At 39.2% G+C, this 24,501-nt stretch overlaps 1 protein-coding gene across 1 annotated transcript in view; it reads left to right on the forward strand.

Annotated features, from left to right (window-relative positions):
• The first annotated feature begins 23,896 nt into the window (after positions 1 to 23,896).
• Positions 23,897 to 24,501, forward strand: part of LOC102251406 (putative tripartite motif-containing protein 75) — a 153,582-nt gene continuing 152,977 nt past the window's right edge. Inside the window, exon 1 of the mRNA XM_005865721.2 lies at positions 23,897 to 24,491. Coding sequence (XP_005865783.1) covers positions 23,967 to 24,491 — 525 coding nt within the window. The 5' untranslated portion in view covers positions 23,897 to 23,966. The remainder of the gene's footprint in view (positions 24,492 to 24,501) is intronic.

Raw genomic sequence — 24,501 nt, forward strand, 5'->3', positions numbered from 1 at the left:
AGAGATCCTTATTAATTTGCTTTACAGATTCTCTTTTTAGTGTTTTATTTTTTTTCAGAACCATTCAATCCCTTTTTCTAAATCCACTTACTGACTATAAAGTAATCATAATCCTCTCACTCTGGCATGTCAATGTTTCCTTCCTTTATGTCTAGCTCTTTCCATGGTTTTCATACTTTCAGCTTATAAAGAAATAGAATATACCTACATCTGTGTGTGTGAGTATGTGCTGTCACAAGATTCAGTGCCATAGTTATAATCAAGTTTATCTAAAAGGAAGATAACTTAACATTCTATGCCCCTAGTAAGATGCAATATGTAGCAAAGTTCTGCCTCCCATCACCCTTCCCCAAATATTCTGAATTTAATAAATCCTTTAATATAATTTTGATAGAAATTCAAGGAGCACAGAAAAAACTTTATGAATATCACCATAGAAATAGATCAGCCTTATGGAAAATTTGTGATATTCTGCAGGTGAATTGGTTTCTTCAATAAGATAATGGAATAGGGAAATAAAAAAGAACTGAGGAAGGGGATAGTTTTGGATTAAAAGAGTTAAAAAAAGAAAATCAAGGGGCATAACAATCAAATATATTAAATGGAGACTTGGCTGGTGTGGCTCAGTTGGTTGGAGCATCATCTTATGCACCAGAAAGTCATGAGTTTTATCCCTGTCAGGGCACATATCTAGGTTGGAGGTTCTATCCTGGTTGCCTGATTGGGTGTGTACAGGAGGCAACTGATGGATGTGTCTCTCTCACATACTTCTTTCTTTCTTTCTTTCTTTCTTTCTTTCTTTCTTTCTTTCTTTCTTTCTTTCTTTTCTTTCTTCTTTCTTTTCTTTCTTTCTTTCTTTCTCTAGAATCAATAACAAATAAATAATAAATAATATATATTATATATAAAATAGAAATTGTTTGTATCCTTATTTAAATGAACTAAAATAAAAAGACATTTTGAGATAATGGGGGAAATTTGGATATGGATTGGGCATTAAATATTAAGAAATATTAAATATTAAGAAATGATTGCTAATCAGTTAGGTATAATAATGACATTGGGGTTATAAAAGAAAGCATCCTTTGTTTGAAAATAGTTTTACTGAAGTATATCAGGGCAAAATGATATTATGTCTGAGATTTATTATAAAATAAATATCTTCAAGATAAAAAAAGATTATTTAAATGGGACAGTTCTGGCAAAATGACATTGGGTTTTGATGCTGAAGTACATAGTGGTTTATTGTGTACTTGCAAGTTTTCATTGAAAGTTACAGAGATGTTAAATCCACTGGCAAACATATATTTCAAATTATTTTGTGACAACAGTTAGGCATAAATAACGCCCTAAAATATGCTGTGTTTAATAGCCTGCTTTGAGTCACCATTAGGAACTGCAAGGTTAAAAAGAGTTTTTATGCAGCTACAGCTTTGAGAGTCCAGGGCTTTAACTAGTCATATTGTAGGTTGTCTGCCCCTATATGTTGTTGTTGTTGCTGTTGCAGTTAGAAAGATATGTAAAAGATCATGCTTGTCTAGTACAAGCTCTGACTCTAGTTTCTGGTTCCTGGTTGCTTTAGTCACCGATTTTACTTTGACTTTTCTTTTGAATTGCTTGTCCCTCTATGTTTGGGAAGGCCTTTGCTTTAGATTTTTGCCACCAGTGAGTCACCACTTTATCAGAAGTAGACTAATAATAGTCAAGAGCTCCGGCTTCTAGTGCTTAGCACGATGGTCTTAGGTCTAGATATGATTGTATTCTTTTTATTACAGTTGTAACAAATTTCCACAAACTTAGCAGCTCAAAACAACACCAAGTATTGCTTTATAGCTGAGTAAGTCGGAAGTCTGGCATGGGTCTCACTGAGCTGATATGAAGGTACTAACAGAGATGCATTTGTTTCAGGAGGCTCTAGTAGAGGATCCCACTCCAGGCCCATGTGGGCTGTTGGAAGAATCCAGTTTCTTCTGGTTGTAGAACTAAGAGTCCTGTTGTTGCTGGCTGTTAGCGAAGGGCTGCCCCAGCTTCTAGAGGTCATGTGCATTCCTTGGCTCATGGCTCTCTTTCCTCCATCTTCAGTGCCAGCAGCAATGGGTCCCGTCCTTCCCCTGTTTCCAATTTCTCCTCTCTTTTCTCCTGCTTTATCTCTCAAAAACCCTCCTCAGCTAAAAGAATCACTCTCCGCTTTTAAGGATTCACATGATTAAATTGGGCCCACTTGGGAAATCCAGAATAATTTCTCTGTCTTAAAGTCTGTAACCTTGATCACATCTGCAGAATCCCTTTTACCATGTAAGGTTTTGGGGGCTTAAAGACTGGACATAATAGGGGTCATTATCCTGCCATCCACACACATTTTTACATCTCTGTCTCAGTTTCTTCATCTGTGCAGTGGGGCTAATAACTCTCAGTTATATTGTTGAGAAGATCCACTCACTGGCTTGTAGTGAGGATCAACTGACAAGGTTTATGTACTTTGTGTACTGAAAATAATATACAAACATGAGATAGGAATAAAATTATTAATAAGTAATATGCTTGCTAGACTCTCTTCTTAACTTTGAGTCTCCAGTGATTAGCAAAGGACTTAACACTCAATACATGTTTATGGAGTGACAGAATGAATAATTTACTATTATTATCTTTTAATAGAGGAGATCCTATTTTTGTGAGACTGTAATGTTATACAATCTGTAGGATCCTCTTTAAGAAACAGATCTAAAATTATACATGTACAATTAGGTACAGGAATTAGAAGGAGGGGCTTTGACTTCAGTTTCATTAGTTTTCTCAAAAAATCTACCTCTGCCTCTATCTTTACTGTTTTTACCTTTTTCCATTTTTGTTGCACACTGCTCCCCTTGCCTTGTACCTATATTTGATTCCTTAATTCCTGTCCTTTTGTTTGTTTGTTTGTTTGGTGTTGCTTATCCTAGCTTGAAACTCCATTTCACTGATTTCCTATTGTCTCTTGTTCAGTGTGACAGTAGCTATGTACTAGAGGAATACACAATGTAATATATATATTAAATGCCCTCAATACGCCAGACATTGGGCACAGAGCTATGGACACTATGATGACACCATAGGTTACATTTCACAAGTTGCCTGCTCTGACTGAACAAAAGATAAATCCTGAGGACAGACGTTCCCATGCAGAGGATTTACTCAACGTAGCCTAAGGAAAACAAGCTGGAACAGAATCAGATCTGCTATAAGAAGTTATATCTCAAAAACCAACGGGCAGATGAATAAACAACAATGGGAAAGAGGAGTGCATTTTAAAAAACCAAGATAATTGGAAGCAAGACAGGCCTTGTGCATGTGAGGAGAGGGTATAGGAGCCCAAGTCAGAATTCCACTGCTGAGTCCCCTGGGACCCAAGGTGAACTGAGGCCACATAGTTATCGGGTGTGGTGCCTAAAGAACTTTGCAGGGCAACATGCCAATTCTGAAGTTGCTCTTTATCAGTTCACCTTGAAATCCTAATTTGGCATCAAATTCTCTTTCCAGAGCTTTTCTTTTTTCATCAATCTTTTCTTTTCTCATGTCAAGACAAACTTAGGTTATTAATCTCTCACAGACATTGTGATGTTTGACACATATTGTATTACTGGGATAAATGGAATTATTAATAGAAATTCCAGGGAAACTGAAGACTCTTGGGAAACATTTAAAATGAAAGAGACAAGACTTTTTATTTTATTTTTTAGCAACCTTTTAACAAAGTCACAGGGAGCACACACGATATAACCTTGGTTATGTCTGATAGTGCCTAGTTTGTGCTTAGTATATGTTGTGGGATTTTGCATATTTGTGGCACTTACAAAGCTCTCAGAGTGAGGGAGGTGGCTGGCCTTGTTTTACTTGGAGTCTTTACTTACCCATAAGTGACTTAGTCTCTAAACTCCTGATACTATATTGTTCCAGAAACTGTGCTGAGGATGCTGAGACAAGGCATCCTCTAGCTCAGTGTGGGGAAAGACCAAATAGAGCAGGAATTTTCAACCTTCCTCATCGCATGGCACATATAAACTAATTACCAAAATTCTGTGGCTCATCAAAAAGTATATTTTTGCCAATATGACAAAAAATAGATAGAATTGTAATTCATTCACACCGGTCAGCTTATTGTTGTGTCTATAGTCATTTTTTTTTTAAATTTGACAATCTAAGGAAAAAGTAATCAGGGATTGCCGGTTTTGAAAACTCTTGCAGCACACAAGTTGAAAATCACTGGAATAGAGGAATATTACATGACTGGTGAAACAGACCATAAATAAGAAAAAAGACACCCCGCATAAAAAATGAGGAGAAAACTTCCCAAAGGCTGATGTTTTTGATTTTTGTCCTAAAAGATGAGTGGGAATTTATTAGGCAGCTATAATTCATGAAAGGAAATTAAGGTGAGGGGGAAATGGGTTTGAGGAATGTGAAAGGGCATAGAGATAAGGATTTTTAAGCAGTTCAGGTGTTTGGAAGGACAAGAAAGGGGTGCTGTTTAATAGGTGAGGTGATAAGGTTACAGAACCCGAGGCCTCGATGTTTCATCAGATCTATTGGCACTGGATTCAAGTCTTTTCTCTCCTGCCACTCGTCTGCTTCACTCCTGGCTTCTTAGGCATATGCCCCTTGAGCCTCAGGGTCTGGCATATCATGGACACTTAAATATTACTGTGGGCCCTAACCGGTTTGGCTCAGTGGATAGAGCATCGGCCTGCGGACTCAAGGGTCCCGGGTTCAATTCCGGTCAAGGGCATGTACCTTGGTTGCAGGCACATCCCCAGTGGGGAGTGTGCAGGAGGCAGCTGATTGATGCTTCTCTCTCATCGATGTTTCTAACTTTCTATCCCTCTCCCTTCCTCTCTGTAAAAAATCAATAAAATATATTTTAAAAAAGTATTACTGTGGAAGGACAAGGAAGTAAGTGGATGATTACCACACTGCGTCTTAACTAAAAAAAGTTTCTTTTTTTTACTTTTGGGCACTGTGGACAGATCCACTCTATTTCTCCATCTAATTTTCTCTTTTATTGCATTCTCTCTTTTCTACCCACTTTCATGCTCTCTCTTACACACACACACACACACACACACACACACACACACACACACACGAGTTACCCAATAGTGTCCACTATTCTGATTGACAAATCATTTACACTTCTCAAGTATAAGCACAGTCAGGAACTTAGAAGCTGGTTAGTCAACACTCTCATTATGAGCTTTGGATATGTGGAAAATTTTGAACAGAAAATCCCAGTTACAACTTCTAACAATTTCAAGCCAAACATTAAAAAAATGACTACACTTCAACAATCATCTCTTGTCTGATTCTTCTCAACTAAAGTAGAAATGGTGAGGAAGAAGCATAATACCTTTTCTTTGAATTCCACTTTTTAGAACTATTGTTCACGTGGCCAAAGAAAGAAAGAAATTCTATGAATTAGATATAATGATAGTCCCTTTGACTGCGTTGACTTTGATTAAAAGCAGGGAATTTTCTACTGTTTTTAAGAAAACATGAAATTACACTCTCTTCCCTTGTAATTTTTCTGGTTGTGACTCATTTAATGAAATATTTAATTGGCCAACTGGTTTTCCAGTAAGTTGTTTTAGCTGCCATGAGGAACAGCCAAGGTTTAAAGTCTATACATCCTTTGTATAGAAAGAAGACACTCTGCCTACCATTTGAGAAAATATTTTGAGTGTAGATTTGAATAAGTTGTATGGCTCTTTTCTCCTGTCACCCTACTTTTTCTACTCTACTTTTTGATCTGCCTTCGCCAGAAAGTGTCCCCCTTTTTCAGATCTTTCTCTGCCTTTCTGCAGTCATACTTTATTGTATTACATTCCACTCCCTCATATTTTTGCTTTCAGTGAAGTGATGAAATTCGATCTGTAAACCAAAGCATGTTATTGACTGGGAGCATGTGTACGTGTTAGCTGTCCATCCAAAAACCCAGAGTCATGGCTTTCCTAGTGGGGATTTCAGGTACTACTTGGACAGAGAGGAGTATATTTTCTGTTCATCTGCAGAGGAAGTTCTTGTCTCCAGCTAATGCAGGAATGAAAAGAGGAGAAGTTGAATATGGCTATGGCTTCTGGTTTTAGAAACAGATGAGGATGCCTGGACCATTTTCAGATTGTGGAGCTTAAAATGAAATGTTCTTTTTACTCTACTGAGTGCAAATTTCTTTTCCTTTCTCTGGAAGACTCTTTAGACCTTAGAAAATACTCGTGACCCTGAGACATTGCCACATCTTTGATGACATTTTAGCTTATACAGTCTGAAAAGAGTCTTTTAGGATGATCTTTCCAGCTGCTTCAGCTGCACACATAAACATAGATAAGTCACTTTACTAACAAAGGTATTTCCTTAACAGCATGGAGTGAGTGGGAAGGGTGGTGGCAATGAAAAAAGAAACTTGATTGCTTCTGTTTGAAAGAGCTATCTGATTAGAACCACAGCAACAATAACAACACCAACAAAGAGGAAAATACCACCAAAACAAAACAAAACAAAACAAAACAAAAAAAACGCCACAATTTTCACTTTGGATGGGCAATTTCCTTTGAAATAAAAAGAAAAAAAATGAGGCAGTTACACCATGGGAGTCCCTAGCACAAGATGAATCCAACCTATAACTTCTGATTACTCAGAAATTCACCGAAAGTAAATCCAGATAAGATTAAGAAAGCCCCCAGGGACTAACAAGTGGGAGAATATTTATTTGTTTGTACCAAATAATTAACTGAATAATGAATAACTATTAGCTTATGTTGCAATAGACACAGTTATTTAACTGAGACCTAACAGTGTGCATTTTTTCCTTTTTCTCCTCAGCAGCCTCTGAACATCTGAGCAACATCTTCAGAGTATCTCACAGAGGAAGACTATAACCTCTATATAACAGAATAGCAGCGTTGTTTTTCAGCAATTTTCTGATCTTTCCTTTTGTTCTCCAAAGTGATGCTTGTTAGACGATAAGAACAGACACTCACAAAAATATATTCGCCCGTTTGGACAAGGGTAAAGGTTTGCTTTATCTAGAAATATTTAAGTCTTTTATAACAAGGTGATGTTTTTAGAAGCAGAAGACTAGGTTCTAATACAGAATTATGGTTCTCAATCACTGGTTATCTTCACCATCCCCTCTACCCATGTCCTTTGGGAGTGAATGTATTAATATTAAGGTTTATCAAGTTATAGCAATTGAACACATTTTCATTTTTTCTTATTTGATACTTTTTGTGGATATTTCACTAGGGAATACATTTGTAGCCAGAAAACCACTTGGACATTTAGGGAGAAGTTCCCCTTTAAAAGAGGGAGATAGTCTGGCCAGTGTTGTTCATTGGTTGAGCATCAACCTATGAACCAGGGGGTCACAGTTTGATTACTGGTCAGGGCATATGCCTGGGCTCGATCCCTAGTAGGGGGTGTACAGGGGGCAGCCCATCAATGATTCTCATCATTGATGCATGTTTCTATTTCTATTTCTTTCTCCTTCTCCCTTCCTGTCTGAAATTAATAAACATATATTTTAAAAGAGGGGGATATACAGGGCTTTCTAGTATCCTTAAAATATTTTATATATAATACAAGATAGGAGTATGACAAGAGGACCTATTTCAGAGGTGAAAAAATGGAATATAAAGGGGATATTTGTGCACAAGGGCTTAGTCAGTGGTTCTCAACCTTCTGGCCTTTTAAATACAGTTCCTCATGTTGTGACCCAACAATAAAATTATTTTTGTTGCTACTTCATAACTGTAATGTTGCTACTGCTATGAATCCTAATGTAAATATCTGATATGCAGGATGGTCTTAGGTGACCCCTTTGAAAGGGGCATTCGACCGTCAAAGGGGTCGCGACCCACAGGTTGAGAACCACTGGCTTAGGTTATAGCTTTATGTAGAATAAGGACAATGCTTGTAGTTCCAATGTGATGAAGAGGTTGTAGCTATATCTTTATGTTTCCAGATGTATCTAGGGTAATAATTTGCAATATTTATCTGGATTCTTTCTCTCTCTAAATCACTCCTTCTATTCCTGCCATCCAACTCAGGGAAGAGGTGTGTAAAGACAGAAAGTAGAAATACCTTGTTAATCTTTGGGGCTCTTTATTTGTTAGATTACTTGTTTGTTTTTTCAGAAAAATCCCAGAGAAGAGAGAGAATTGGCCGGTTGGCTTGAAATAGCAGGTAGAGCTGGACTCAATCCCTTAAGACTAGAGAGATGTGTCTTAGCCTGGAAGGTGAAAACAAGATAGCATGTACAAGCCTGTGTGTGGTAGGGACTGAGGCCTGGGCCATCAATAGCAATAGTGAGCAGTGGCAAAACTCTGAGAGGAAATGACTGTGTGGGGTGTTGGAGAAATAGGATCCAGGGGTAAACTCAGAGAACAGTTCTCTGTACCAAGCGTTTCTGAAAGCATGAGTGAGCCAGCAAGTTAGAATGGATCATACAGATGGAAGCTGAGTGTGTCTCAGTTGCTCTCTGTATGGATGAATGCTTGAAAATCAGAGGTTCCACTACCGAATCCCAGATCACTCTCCAAGGCTCCACAAGGAGACAAATTATGAATGGGTTTGAGTTCAAGTTGCCTACCACTTCTGTGGGAAAGGTGCATCTCAAAATAAAAACTGAGTTTTAAAAAGTAAAGGACTGTATATTTATTGCTCAATTGAATTTGTAGTCTGAGCTTTACACCTGTTAATAGCATTAAAAAGAACAAGCACTCTAATACTAAATTGATGATACAGGAGGTATGGTTGAGAAGGGAAAACAGAAAAGATCCCTATTCGTGTTAGGTAGCAGGTACCTGAACCATCCTGTCCTGGTGTTCTGGGATCAGCAAACACCCTGAGTTTACTGTTTAGAAGATTGTAAGGATAGAGCACCAATTGCTTCAATTAATACTGGAAGCCCAAGGGTAGCCCTGAGGGCACAAGATCAGTGGAATTTCTTGAAAGTCAGCTGGTTAGCATTTAGACCAGTGAGATCATCACAGAAGGAGACTACCTTGACTAGTGGATGGGGTAGGGCCTCTTTCCATTGTCCACTGTGCTGCTGCAGGATGCAATGAAGGCAATTATTTGAGACAGAGTCTCTGCAGGTTTGGGTGTGGAAGTCTGTAATCCTCTTTTTAGTTTGTGTAAGCCACCATGAAAAATGAAGAGCACCTGGAGGGAGAAACTGGACTTCTTTTTTTTATAAGGGAGGTAATCCTTGAGCTATTGTTTGGAAATATAGATGTGTTCATATCTGCACTCAGATTTTGCGCAGCATTTCATATAGGAGTAATCCATATAAAGTGTGTGTGTGTGTTTTTTCTCCTCCAATGAATCTGATTCTCTCAATGCCAGAAGATTTATTTCAGCCGGTTGGTGTTCTCAATTATTGAATATAGCAGATACAAATTCAGTTTATGTGAAGGGTTTCTAAGCCAGGTAGAAAATTCTGGATTAAGGGTACCAGGTTGGAGTCTGGGCTCTAACTTTTAGAAGTCAGACCATCTTGGGCATGCCTTGTCCATTTCCTCATTAGTAAAATAGAGATGACAGCACTGTATGGTGATGCAGAGAACAGGCTGACATTCTGCTCTCCAATGAAGTATGATGGAAGTACAAGGGAAAAAATCATTAATTATTCCTCAGGGATGGAATCGGAGTAAGTGACAATTAACTTTGAGATTAAAGGTCTACTAGAATTTCATCACACCTAACAGTTTAAGCATAGCCATAGAGGTAAAAGTGAGAATGTGTGCCATGTGCACTAAATTGGTGCCCACCCATTATGGCTTTGGCATTCACCATTCTGGTAACTTGCATTCTACTGGAAGCACCTGTAACCTCTGCTGGAGACTTTCTATCGTCCATGCACAGGGCAGGCTAAAAGTCTGAGGGAGTGAATGCACTCAGAGCAATTCTTGTCCAGTGGCAAATAGATCGGAGAATAAATATTCCTTGGAGGCAAGTGGGTTTGGGGTTTGGATAACAGAGAGGGGGCTTTCTTGCTGTCCCCCAGGATTTTCCAGTGACAATGAATCTAAATTTCTCTAGTTCTAAAACCTGCTAGTTGATAAACACTTTATTGGTCTTTTTTTTTTTCCCTGTCTCCCTTTCCCAAATGTTTAAGGTACTTTTGGGGGACATCTCCCAAATTATAAAACCATTATATTCAAAACCTTGTCTCTGCATCTGCTTCTGGGGAAACTAACTCAACATAGAGACATACAATATAGGGAATATGAGGAGGGTAGGCAGGTGTTGATGGGGGAACTGTTGTTTGGAGGCAGATAGTGAAACCTAATAGGACATGCTTAGTATTTGGATAATATAGGAAACAGGAAGACAACAAGAGTCTAAACAGAGGGAAAGCAGGGAAGGAAGCCGAAGCAATATTTCATAGCTACTTTTTTTTTTTAAAGTTGATTTTTCAAGAGCAGTTTTAATTTATAAAAAACATTAAGAGGAATGTATAGATTCCTGATATATGCTCTGCCCCCGCCTTATCAATATCATTCATCAGAATGGTTCATTTATTACTAAGGATGAAAATATATTGACACATCATAATCATGCAAAGTCCACAGATTACATTAGAGTTCATTCTTGATTTGTATACTATATACATTTGGACAAATGTAAAATAACATATATTCATCATTATAATAGCATACAGAGTACTAAAAAGTCCTAAAGTTCTCTGTGTTCTGCATATTCATCCCTCTCCTCAAATCTTAGCCACCACTAATCTTTATACTGTCTCTATAGTTTTGCATTTTTCTAGAACATTCTATAGTTAGAATTATACAGCATGTAGCCTTTTTGGACTGACATCATTCACTTAATAATATACATTTACATTTATATTTCTCCCATGTCTGTTCCATTTCTGTTGAAGTCTCCAATCATAATAGTGCAGTCATATATATCTCCATGAAGTTCTATCAGTTTTTGTCTTATGTAGTTTGACACTCTGTTATTAGGTGCTCTTGTGTTAAGAGTTATATTGTGTTCTTGAAGAATTGACCCATTTATCATTGTGCAATGCCCTTCATCCTTGAAAACTTCCCTTACTTAATGTCTGCTCAATCTAAAATTAATATAGCTACTGATTTCTTTTGATTATTGTTAGGGTGGTATACTTTCTCCATCTATTTACTTTTAAATAATATGTGTCTTTAGATTCAAGTAATCTTAAATAGGCAATAGTTTGGGGGCTTTTTTTCTTTTTGCTTCATTCTGACAATTTCTGTCTTTTAATTGGTGCATTTCAACCATTGATGTTCAAATTGATTATTGATATAGTTTGATTAAAGTCTAAGATATTTGTTAGTTTCTGTTTTTTGATCTTGCTCTTTGTTCCTATTTTTGTCTTCCACTATTTTTCTGCCTTTTCTGGTTTTAACTGAGCATCTATTTTCTCTCCTTTCTTAGCATATCAAATATACTTCTTTTTTCTACGTTTTAGAAAACAAATACTACCAACTTTATAACAAAATAGGTTGGAGAAAGCATTATACTAGGCAAAATAAATGAGTCTAAATATTATTTTGGTAAGTAATAATGAAACCAAAATTTGTGTTCTAATAGTGAATTTGAAGAGAGTCTGTAGAACTTGGTAATTATTTGAATATGAAGTTTAAAAGAGGGAAAAATACATGGACTAATTTCTTTGAGTAGGCAACAGGGCTTTGTATCCAGTACACATTGTTGGGATTGGCTCTAGAAAGACTGCAGGGAATTCATCTTTCAAAACAGCCAGGACTGCCGAGTGAGTTCAGATGCCAGTGGGTGAGTGAGGAGATATAGCAGTGGGAGTGTGAGCAAGTTCTCTTCTAATTGTTTTACTTTTCCTGGTGAAGGAGAAAGAGAGATGATCATGAGCTGAGAGTGAAGATGGGCAAGCAGGCATTGGAGGCTTAAAGGAAAATTAGGTGTGGGACAGTCACCTAGGAGAGTGGACTGGAAATGAACTATAACAGTGGTTCTCAAAGGGGAGTTCCCAGACCAACAGTATCAATATCACCTGGAAACTTGTTAGAAATGTAAATTCACAGTACTTACCTCAGAACTATTGAATGAGGAACTGGAGGGTAGAGTTGGGGTGAACTCAGCAAGTCCTCCAGGGATTCTGATGCACAATGAAATTTGCAAGTCACTGGATGGATAGTTACTGTATGATTTTGGGGTCACCCCAACTACCTTGAATATCAAGAACATGTAAAGTGAGACCAGTCAGTCAGTGCATTGTAGGTTTTTCTCCAACTGCAATCAGGTATAGTTTTTTATGGGATAGACTAAGAGTCAGATTTACAAGTTATGGTCATCCTATATAATAAAAGCTTATATACTAAGTGTCCGGTCTTTCGTTCAACCAATCAAAGCATAATATGCTAATGATATGCTAAGGCCACTCAACCGATTGCTATGATGTGCACTGACCATCAGGGGGCAGACACTCCAACCAGTAGGTTAGCTTGCTGCTGGGGGCCAGACATGCCCTGGAGCCCTCCCACGGTTTCTCTCTTGCTGGCCAACCTCCTGCGTTCTTCCCTGGCCCTGATCGTGCACTGGTGGGGTCCATCGGCCTGGCCTGCACCCTCTCGAAATCTGTAACCCCTTGGGGGATGTCGGAGAGCCAGTTTCGGCCGATCCCACAGGCCAGGCCAAAGGACCCCACTGGTGCACGAATTCGTGTACTGGGCCTCTAGTTGTTTTATAAAAGATTTAATGAGTGGACTGTAAAAATTATAATAATGAAGACTTTTATGGGTTTAGTTGTGTCCCTCCCAACATTCACATGTTAAAAGTCCTAACTCCAGTACCTCAGAAAGTGACTATATTTGGACATAGGGCCTTCAAAGAGGAAATTAGGACTCAGAGACACAGGAAAGGAAGATGTGTGAAAACACTGGGACTATGTGGCCATCTGTAAGTCAAAGAGAGAGGCCTCAGAAGAAACCCATCCTGCCAACACCTTGATCTTAGACTTCCAACCTCCAAAACTTGAGAAAAAAATTTTTTGTTGTTCTTTAATCCACCAATTTGTGGAACTGTGTCAGGGCCTGATAAACTAATACAAAGAGACCAGGAAAATGTTTTATTTTCTAAGCATTTAAGATAAAAAGGGATGACTTCACTTACTAGGTCAGTACTTGGGCTAACTGACTTGTGTCGTTATTCCTTTTCGTCTAGGAGAATTATGATAGCATCTACCTCGTAGGGCTATTGTGGAGATTAAATGAGATAATTTATGTAAAGCCTTAGCTCAGTACCTAATCCACCAAGTCCTCAAAAATGTCAGTGTGAATAAAATGGCTCACCTCAAAAGAGCGAGTATGCCTTACCAGGACAGTTCTTCCTCTCGAACCCACAGTTAGAACTCTAATTGCCAAGTCCCCGAGGAATCAGGCTCTGCAGCTGGCGATTTGAGGTCTGTGCTCCCAAGCCTCTGGCACTGCCCTTTTCTTCTTCTGCTTACCGAAGCAGCCCTGAAGGCCACAAGCAGGGTTGGGACTCCTGGATTGATTTTCTATTTGACACAACGGGCACCCTGTCTGGTTTATAAATTGATCCTATGCTATTTCCAGGTCTCTAATAAAAATGAGTCTGAAAATTCTTTCTTACAGGATTGCTGGATTTTCTCTTGTGTCATTGAGTTTGGGTTTGTGGAAGCAGAGATAGGGGGCAGGGAAGTGACTGAGAGATATTATTTTTCTCCTCCCAATTTGTATGTACCTGTTTCAAAGTGTCATTACTCTGAGAAAATACTGTTTAATTGCAATGTGATAATTTCTTACATAAGGCCCAGTCTAAGCTCAGGATGGTATTTACTCTGATTATCATTTCCAAGTGCGATGAATGCTTTGTTGTATTTTTCCTCCACGAGCAGTTATTTGTTTGTAATGGATTTCTGTAAGCCAAATTACATCCTTCCTTTAAGGACCATTTTGACAGTGTATCTACAACACCCCTTTCAGAAAGGGCTAATTATTATTGACAGGGATGACAGAGAGACAGATTCTCAGAGCTCTGGGCAGTTAAATCACCTCTTGTACCAATTTATTTTGCACAGATCTGTTGTTGAACGGACATTCATGATTCGTATTTAAACTACAATAAAAATAAATGTGGGATGTCTCAATTTATACAAAGACCAGCACTTCTATGATCTTAAAGCCCTTTTAAAATTCTGCAAGTAGATGTTTGTGGATTCCAGACTACTCTTAGGATCACTGAGTATAAAGTAATCATTTTGCAAGTGCCTTATTTTTCCATTAAGGCAGAGAAACAAACTGGTGGCTTAGGGTTGAGTCAGTCCTACATAGCTAAGATCTTTGTTCACTTACCAGAGTCAGAGTGTTTTTCTTTTGGTTTCATGTGACCTTGATTTAATAGGGATCTCAATCCAATATCTTATATATTTGTTCAAAAATTTTCCAAGGTAGTATTGGACTTTAATTTTACTTATGGTGTTTTCTATGGTGAATAGTATAATGTTTTTATGTTCACAAACCTATTTATATTTTCTCTTTTGATGTAAAGTAAAAATGTACATTATTTTTACCCCTTTCCCCTAACTCATTAATTATCCCCACACTTTTCTATTCTTCCATGATTTTAAGTGCCTCTTTTGTGACACATTCTCATTTATAGTATACCAAGTAACCTATATAAGATATCTGCCTAGTTCCATGATTTGTAAGTCTAGTATCCGTAGAGTATATTTTCATGTATGGTAAAATTGGTCATCTATTACTCCTCTTTATCAAAGCATTTTATTTATTCTGACATGCTTGTCAATTCAAATATACTTTTAACATTGTAATTACATACATAAAACTATCAAGTGTGGAAGGATATCTGGTAAAATACAAAAACAACTCTTTGATTTTTTAATCCCACCCTAGAATTAAACATTTAATTTCATGAGTGTACTTCTGGATCTTTTTCTATACATTTGTATATTATGTGTTTTCAAAGTACTTTCAAACTTTGTTTTTACATAATTATAATAATAATAAAGATAGGCACTGGGATACATGTGACTAAGACAAGCAGAAATCAGTGGGCTTGTGGAGCTTACAGCTTAGTGGAGAAAAGCAGATAATTCACAATAAACATAATTAAATCATTAACATAATAGACTATGGTAAATTCTATAAGAAAGTAAAGTAGGATATGGGGGTGAGAAGTTCTTGTGTGTGTAGTGGAAACTGTCACATTTTTAAGTAGGGTGGTCAAGCATCCCCACTGAACATTGTAGGAGATATCCCAAAACTTGGTTTTAACACTTAACCTATCTTCAAGTTCTTTTTGTGTGTGTGTGTGTCAACATATAAAGATCCCTTTGTTCTTTCAATTCCTCTTTAATATTCTATAGCACTTTTGTTCTTCTTTCTTGGAAACCAACTAGTTTACTAAGAGTTTAAAAGATTGAAGAAACACAATAAATAACATTTATTTTCTAGACATAGAGGTATGTAATCTCAGTTAAGAATATACATTATTTTCTAACATTATTAAAATATATACAACAAAACTCACCATGCATTAGGCAATAATTACTGTCTCCATAGTGATATTAGAAACTATTAATAGCACTGTAAATGCTATTAATCAATTCCTATGAGATAAAATGAAAGAAATATTCAGAGTTATTATGGAAACCTTAAACATTTATTTGAAAATCACATAGTTTAAAATAAAATCTAGTTCCACAGTAACACCAAATGCTGAGTCAGTTGAAGCAATGACCATAACCTCTAAAGTAAAGGGAATGTGATCCCTAAAGTTTTCACCCAGAAAATATCTCATTCAAGTATAAAAGGCAATTAAAACTACACCCATATACAATTTTTTGCCTATCAGATTAGCAAAGACCAAGAAGCTTAATAACACACTTTATATTTGCAAGAGTGTGGGAACACAAGGGTTCTCTTACACAGCAGGTGGGATGATCCAATGACACTCAAGGGTTCTCTTACACAGCAGGTGGGATGATCCAATGCTATAACTTCTATGGTCATTCCACTTCTAGGTTTTTTTTTTCTTCAGAAATAATTGCACAAAAATATCAGGATATAACACAAGATTTTCATGTAATATATTGGTTATAGAAAATTATTGGAAGCAAACTACATAACCATCAATAGGGGAGTGTTAAAATATATTGTTATATAACAAAAAGAATAAACAAGGTAAGTAACTTTCTATTGTAAAAGGCCAAATGGCAACATTTTTTATCAAGGAAGGAGCCTTTCTAGCTGCTTACTCTACAGTCAAAATTCTATAAAGATTGTTTTAATAATTAGAAATACAGCTACCATAAGCATTCTCTTCACCTTATCCTAAATACTTTCAATAACCTGTGGATACCTTCCCCTAAGTGCCCTCATATTTTCCCTACCTTTTGACTCATCAAGACTCTATCTTAAGAAAACTATGATAATTCATTCTCTCTTTTTTATTGATGAGAGGGAGAGAGAGAGAGAGAGAGAGAGAGAGAGAGAGAGATTGGTTGCCTCACACACACACCCTGACTGGAGATCCAACCCTCAACCTGGGTATGTGCCCTGACAGGGAATCAAACGCCACCTTCTGGTGAATGGGACGATGCTCCAATCAACTGAGCAACACCACCAGCCAGGAAACATCTTTTCTCTTTTTAAAAAAAATTTTTTTTTATTGATTAAGTTATTACATATGTGTCCTTATCCCCACATTACTCCCTCCGCCCACTCATGCCCTCACCCACCCCTGTTGTCTGTGTCCATTGGTTAGGCCTATATGCTAGCATATAAGTCAGTGGTTCTCAACCTGTGGGTCGCAACCCCTTTGGGGGTCGAATGACCCTTTCACATGGGTCGCCTAAGACCATCGGATTTCACATATATAATTACATATTGTTTTTGTGATTAATCACTATGCTTTAATTATGTTCAATTTGTAACAATGAAAATACATCCTGCATATCAGATATTTACATTAAGCAACGAAAATAATTTTATGGTTGGGAGTCACCACAACATGAGCAACTGTATTAAAGGGTCACGGCATTAGGAAGGTTGAGAACCACTGATATAAGTCCTTTGGTTGATCTCTCCCCCTTACCCCCACCCTCCCCTACCTTTCCTCTGAGGTTTGACAGTCTGATTGATTCTTCTCTGTCTCTGGATCTGTTTTTGTTCATCTTTTCTCTTTAAAGCATAAATGTCTCAGAAGATATACTGCCTAATTTTGGGGGGGATTATTTGCTGTTTAAGAGAGTGCAACACTCTTTAGCCAAATGGATAAATACATTATTGTAGAGTCTCTATGCCAGCTTGCCTGGTGATGAGCCGGGGGAGGTTGGTGATGGTGGGAATGTAACCATTCCATTGTTACTCAAATCTTATACTCGGCCTAGTTATAATCCTGGCCTTGTCCAGAAAATACGTGTTTGCATGTACTGGTAGAAAAAGTTTTTCTATTTTTGATATTTTGTGAGCTTTTTATCATCTCCCTTGGGCACTTGTGTAGAGAGTTTGTTTATTTGTTTGTTTTATGTCCCTCTGTCACATTCACATGTCACACTGCATTCAACTAATGGCTGGGGAATGCGATATAAGATCTTTTCAAATTCAATATTTTATGTGCAAATAATGCATAAGCATTCTCCTGAGAATTATGAAGAACATTGGAGATTTTGCCTGAGCTGTTTCCTCAGTTTAAGATTCACTGAACCCCTCCCCTCCATATTCTCTCAAAATTTCTCTTTCGCTTTCTAGATGTCTGTTTTTGAATAGACCAGCTAAGTATTGCCTTCACCACAAAGCCTTAATTACCTCTCCAAACCCAGAAATCTATTTTCTGAACTCATGGCCCAGACTGAATAGATCTATAATGTGATAGTTTACCAGAAAGTAGCACTTCTATTATCTCTCTCTCTCTCTCTGGCCTTGCTGGTGTGAATTTTCAGGGTTAACAGATTCATGGACATGCTTCTTTGGTTACAATGTGTTGCATTCAGAAATGTTTATTTCATTGAACTAAGCGATGTCTCTTCCAGTTAAAAATTTTTTTAAGCACTCTTGGCACAAAAATACATTAACATTCTTAATTAATTCATTTAGAAAATAGATAATTAGCAACCCACTCACTACTTGCTAATAGGAAACTACACTGCCTCATCATGTTGACATTGGGAAATTACTGGCTGTGGGGGAGTTTATTAAGTTGTTAATAAATTTAAGATGGACCAAGATGGGGAAATTTCACTTGTGCTTCCTTGCCATGGAAGCAACCATCACGGATTCCCAGATTAGAGTCAGCGCCATTTCTATCACGATTCCACAGTCGTTTCCCGGCTTCCTGGCTGTTGCCTTCAGCAGTAGATTGGCCTCATTCATTCACTTTCAAAATCAGGAATTCATGTTCAAAACACTCCCAGTTTATAAGAGAAGGAATAGACCATATATTTTGCTTCTAGTGACCCCTTCTAGAGTGCCATTCCCTGGTTATGTATTCAGGGTTTACTATTTTTTCCTGGTGGCTCTCTAACCAGATCCTAAGCATTTCCATGCAGCTAACACATCTTTGTATCCTTGGCTCCCTTACCCAAACCTACTGAACCTACAACAGAGATGTTGCTAGACCATTAGTATGTGTTACTGAGGGGATGAGACACAGCCCATGCTTTCAGGGAAGAGTAGTCAGGATGGCTTGTGTTCTGCTGCAGATAACAGGTGAGTTCCTGCTCTCTTCTGATTTTCCACTGTCCCACTAGTGGGTTGTTAAAGTGATGTTGTCAAATGTCATAGCTGGTGGCTGGTCAGTTCATGGTGAACGTATCTCTCCTGCTATAACATAAGCATTTCTGAGGAGAAAATATACTGGTAGGCAGCCAGATTCTTCTCTCCTCTGCTCAGGTCCCTTTCAGGAGGGAACAGAGTTCTTATTCTGGAAAAGAAGGTGACACTAAATCTGTTTTTACAATATCCAGAACACTCACCGATCCAGGACCCTTACCACTTTTATAAATCAAATTTGCTAATAAGTCATTCTCTTCTGGTATATCAACTAGGGTGATTTCCAAAATTCATATTAGGCATGTTTTATCAGAAGGGTTCTATGTCATGAAAGAGTTAAGTAGATCTATATTTGGTAAAAACAAATATATAGAAATAGCATTTTTTGACTATACATTTTAAAATCATGGTTTTATCCTATAGATCAATAGGTCAAGCATGTTAAGTCAATAGTTACTTTGTAATAACATTCAAGTATTTTTACTAAAATTTAAACAAAATTATTTGTGGCCATCATCCAGGTTGCCCAAGATGTACTGCTTTCTTCAATATTTTTCTGAAGTAAGACTTTTTATTTTCTTGCTGTTGGATGATTTGATATAAAACATATATCCTATATAATAAAAGCCTAATATGCAAATTGTATGACTGGGAGTTCAACCGCTCGTTATGACATGTGCTGACCAACAGGGGGCAGTGCAGAACATGGCAGGCGTTGACAGTGGGTGGCAGTGGAGGCACTGCTGGCCATGATGGGCCCAATGAGAGCGGGACCCATGGGATGGTGGAGCAGGTGAGTGGGTGGTGCCAGGCTAAGGCGGGTGTGAGCAGGGGCCCAATCGCCCTGCTGATTGCCTCGCAGACAGTGACCAGCAGCAGCAGCAGGGGACAGGGTCACCGCCCGGCTCCCAGGTGCTGAGGGAGCTGGTCAGGGTTCCAGGTGGGGCTGTGGGGCTGTGAGACTGAGGGTACTAGCTGGGGCTGCAAGGCTGGGGGCATGAGCTGGGGCCTGATTCCCGTAGGTCACCCGAGGAACCCCACCATGCACAAATTTGTGCAGCAGGCCTCTAGTCCTTTAATATCTACACTAATAAAAGAGAAACATGGTAATTGGCGTACGACCGCTACCCTTTTCATTGGCTAACTAGCCATGATGGGCCCAATGAGAGCGGGACCCATGGGATGGGGACCCATGGGATGGTGGAGCAGGTGAGTGGGTGGTGCCAGGCCAAGGCGGGTGTGAGCAGGGGCCCAATCGGCCTGCTGATTGCCTCGCAGACAGACCAGCAGTGGCGGCAGGGGACAGGGTCACCGCCTGGCTCCCAGGTGCTGAGGGAGCTGGTCAGGGTGCCAGGTGGGGCTGCGGGGCTGTGAGGCTGAGGGTACTAGCTGGGGCTGCAAGGCTGGGGGCACGAGCTGGGGCCCGATTCCCGCAGGCCACCCCGAGGAACTCCACCATGCACAAATTTGTGCACCAGGCCTCTAGTCCTTTAATATATATATATATTTCCCAGGGAAAGTGGAATCTCATTGGATTTGAAATTTATGGATGAGCATTTTTTTCAGCTTATAGACAATTTTTTAAAATCAGATGAAAATAAGATACACAGGAGTGAATTCTGAGCACAGTTCTCGAGCTTGTTTAATACTATATATATATACAGTTCTTATTCTCAGAGGATAGCTTACATGTAAGGAAGACCTTCAAACCTCCTTTTAAAAGGTTACTATACCTGCCTTAGAATTGTATCCTCCTGGAGAAAGATTATGTATTGAAATAATTGTAAAAGTAGACTTTTTTCCCCAAGAAAGTTAGAAAATTTTTCTTTGTGCTTTATTCATAGTAGAGGCAGTCTGAGAAAAAGGTCTTCGTTGACCTAGATTTGCTGTTTTCCAATAATTCAAAGAACTCAGATTTATGCATTTGACACTTTTATTCATAGTAGAGGCAGTCTGAGAAAAGGGTCTCCGTTGACCTAGATTTGCTGTTTTCCTGTATGCCAATAATTCAAAGAACTCAGATTTATGCATTTGACACGGCTGGGAGTTCAACCGCTCCCTATGACATGTGCTGACCACCAGGGGGCAGTGAAGAACACGGCAGGCGTTGGCAGTGGGTGGCAGTGGAGGCACTGCTAGCCATGATGGGCCCAATGAGAGCGGGACCCATGGGATGGGGACCCATGGGATGGTGGAGCAGGTGAGTGGGTGGTGCCAGGCCAAGGCGGGTGTGAGCAGGGGCCCAATCGGCCTGCTGATTGCCTCGCAGACAGACCAGCAGTGGCGGCAGGGGACAGGGTCACCGCCTGGCTCCCAGGTGCTGAGGGAGCTGGTCAGGGTGCCAGGTGGGGCTGCGGGGCTGTGAGGCTGAGGGTACTAGCTGGGGCTGCAAGGCTGGGGGCACGAGCTGGGGCCCGATTCCCGCAGGCCACCCCGAGGAACTCCACCATGCACAAATTTGTGCACCAGGCCTCTAGTCCTTTAATATATATATATATTTCCCAGGGAAAGTGGAATCTCATTGGATTTGAAATTTATGGATGAGCATTTTTTTCAGCTTATAGACAATTTTTTAAAATCAGATGAAAATAAGATACACAGGAGTGAATTCTGAGCACAGTTCTCGAGCTTGTTTAATACTATATATATATACAGTTCTTATTCTCAGAGGATAGCTTACATGTAAGGAAGACCTTCAAACCTCCTTTTAAAAGGTTACTATACCTGCCTTAGAATTGTATCCTCCTGGAGAAAGATTATGTATTGAAATAATTGTAAAAGTAGACTTTTTTCCCCAAGAAAGTTAGAAAATTTTTCTTTGTGTTTTATTCATAGTAGAGGCAGTCTGAGAAAAGGGTCTCCGTTGACCTAGATTTGCTGTTTTCCTGTATGCCAATAATTCAAAGAACTCAGATTTATGCATTTGACACTATCTCGTCATAAGTAACGATGTTCCTGCATATATAGGTAGAAAAGTGCTCTTTAAGAAGTGCAAATCATTTTGCACAGATTTTCTCATTAAACCTTCTATGCTATTAATCCCCAAATTTTAGGAATATGGAAATTAAGATCCAGAGAAGTGGTTACTTACCAAAAACTTGTACTATGCTAAGTAAAGAGTTTAGGAATGAATTCCCAGAGTTCTGTTCTTTCCCATAGCATCTTTGGAATGTGTTCCTGCATAAGGTACCACATACTTTGAAATAAACAGGGATATATATTTTAGGCCAATTAAATACTTTTCTAATTTATTTACAGTGGACACAATGTTTCATTTGGGAGATCAATACCTCACCAATACTAAGCCATGAAACATAAATTATTTTACTTAAGAGAAAATTGCCTCCCTTATCAATTTATGGAAGTTGGCTATTAGCATCATGACCCTCCTATCTTTCACATTGGCATAGGCTTTGAGAATTTATTTTGCTAAGGGCAAGATTTATACACACGAATCATTTTTATTCCAATAATGAATGCATTAGCTTCCCTCAAATGTACAGTGAAAAATTACTCTGCAGTCATTACTCTGGCTCAGTAGATGGGGCTAAGGATGAGGAAATAGTCCTGTGAAGACTTTTTAAAAAACTATCTTAAAGCCATCATTCTTCTACAGGTGCGCATCATGTATGTGCAAACCATTCTGAAGAGAAGTCTCATTCAATCTTTACTTCATGTCCACTTTTCCCTCCTCTTTGAAGTGATTGAAAAGTTATAAAGTATACTTCCCAGACTCCTTTGCAGCTAGGTCTAGCACTTAGATGGACTTGAATGAGATCCAGAAACCAGAAGTGAAGCAGGGGCCATTTAATTGCTGTTGTAGCAGTTGACAGATAATTCTCTAAGAGTTGTGAGGGATCATAGTGGCTCAACATGACATAGTTGTAGAATAGTCATCAGTGACAGTGCCATCGATGTGAGGAGACTGTGATCCTGAAGTGACAGAAATCAGTAGCAGTAGCTGTTGCTTGTCTCCAGGGTTTCATGTATACTGGTATGACCTTAAAACTGAAAGTTCAAGAGCAGACCACTGACATCCATCCCTCCAGCCCTTCCAAAGATTTGGTAAACACAACTTCCCTGAATAAAATAACTTTCTGCTTGTTATGTTTTCTGTGGTTTTGTAACCTAGTGAAGCTACAGCTGCTCTCCCACTTTTAAGTGCTGAGGAATACATAACTGAGGGCTGTGTCATCACAAAGTGGAAGATCAGCATATTTGGGTCCAAATCCTGGTTTTGACAATTAATAACTCTGAAATTTTGGTTCTATCTTTTCATCTTAAAAATGAGTCTAAAAGTACCAACTTTATTGGAGTTTATGTAAGTAATAATGTGCATAAAGTGCTAAATCAATTAGGTGGACTTGGCTTTAGTAATAATATTTTTGAAAATACTCTTTTACTAAAACTGGTTTAAGTAATAAGAAAATTTATCATCTCAAATAATTGCCAGTTACAATGCAGGATAAACTCCAGGAATTATATAACCTGTGGTGCCGGAAGCTGGTCCATCCTTGCTGCTTGATACGGTCGCTGCAGGGAAGAAACATCTGCACAGCATATGTTTCAAGGGACCTGGCGTATATGGCATACTGTTCTTAATATGTTTGCTCCCCTTTTTGGCACTATGTGTTAACCAAGGTCACCTCTCCGAGAAAGGTTGTTTCCCCAGGTAGGGATTTTTCCCTGAAGTTAGGGAGGGAATAAAACCCCTTAACTAAATGCCAGGCGGGTAGTTAATCACTTTAACTACGAACAATCACCCTTAAGCTACATAATCTTTACTCCCTGGAATGGAGATAAGAAATGCCCTAACCTTTGGAATAGAAATTGACAGGATTAAAATCAACTGGTATAAATACAGATGTAACAAGACAATAAAACACAGAACTTGGCTGGAGATCCTGGCTAGAGAACCTGGCTAGGCTGCTGATCAACTGAACGCTGTCTCCGTGTCATTCCTTCTTCGCCCACTCCGTCCACACCTTTGGGAACCCCTGGACCTGCTGGGGTTGGACCACAACATCTGAGCTGCCAAGGACAGTAACCTCCAGCTACATTGATTGGCTGCAGCTGGGCAGTGGAGCTCCTCTAGGCACCTACCTCTGTAGCTAAGGACCTCACAGGACACCAGGGGCTGACCTTAATTGACAAAGAGAAATGGCAGGTGAAGGAGCTGTGGCAAAACTCCAGACAGAAATCAACTGTCCCATCTGCCTGGGTAACCTGGGAGACCCTGTCACCATCGAATGTGGGCACAACTTCTGTCGCTCCTGCATCCAGCAGTCCTGGGCTGATGTGCAGGACAGGTTCCCTTGCCCTGTGTGCCGTCACCCATGCAAAGAGAGGCACCTGTGGAGCAACACCCAGCTGGGAAAGATGGTTGACATGGCCAAGCACCTCCTGATCACAGGGGCCAATATGAAGCAGCAGGGAGAGAGGCGCTTCTGCAAGAAGCACAACCAGGCCCTGACCCTCTTCTGTGAGGAGGACCTAAGGTTGTTGTGTCCCCTGTGCACTCAGCCCCCTGACCACCAGGGCCACCACGTGAGGCCCGTGGAGGAGGCTGCCTCTCATCACAGGCAAAAGCTCAGAAGTTACATTGAGCCCCTGAAGAAGCAGCTGGCAGACCTTCAGAAACTATTAGCCACTCAAGACAGGCAACGATCAGAACTGAGAGAAAAGGTGGAAAAGC

The sequence above is a fragment of the Myotis brandtii genome, unplaced genomic scaffold (assembly GCF_000412655.1).
Source record: "Myotis brandtii unplaced genomic scaffold, ASM41265v1 scaffold21, whole genome shotgun sequence".
Lineage (NCBI taxonomy): Eukaryota > Metazoa > Chordata > Mammalia > Chiroptera > Vespertilionidae > Myotis > Myotis brandtii.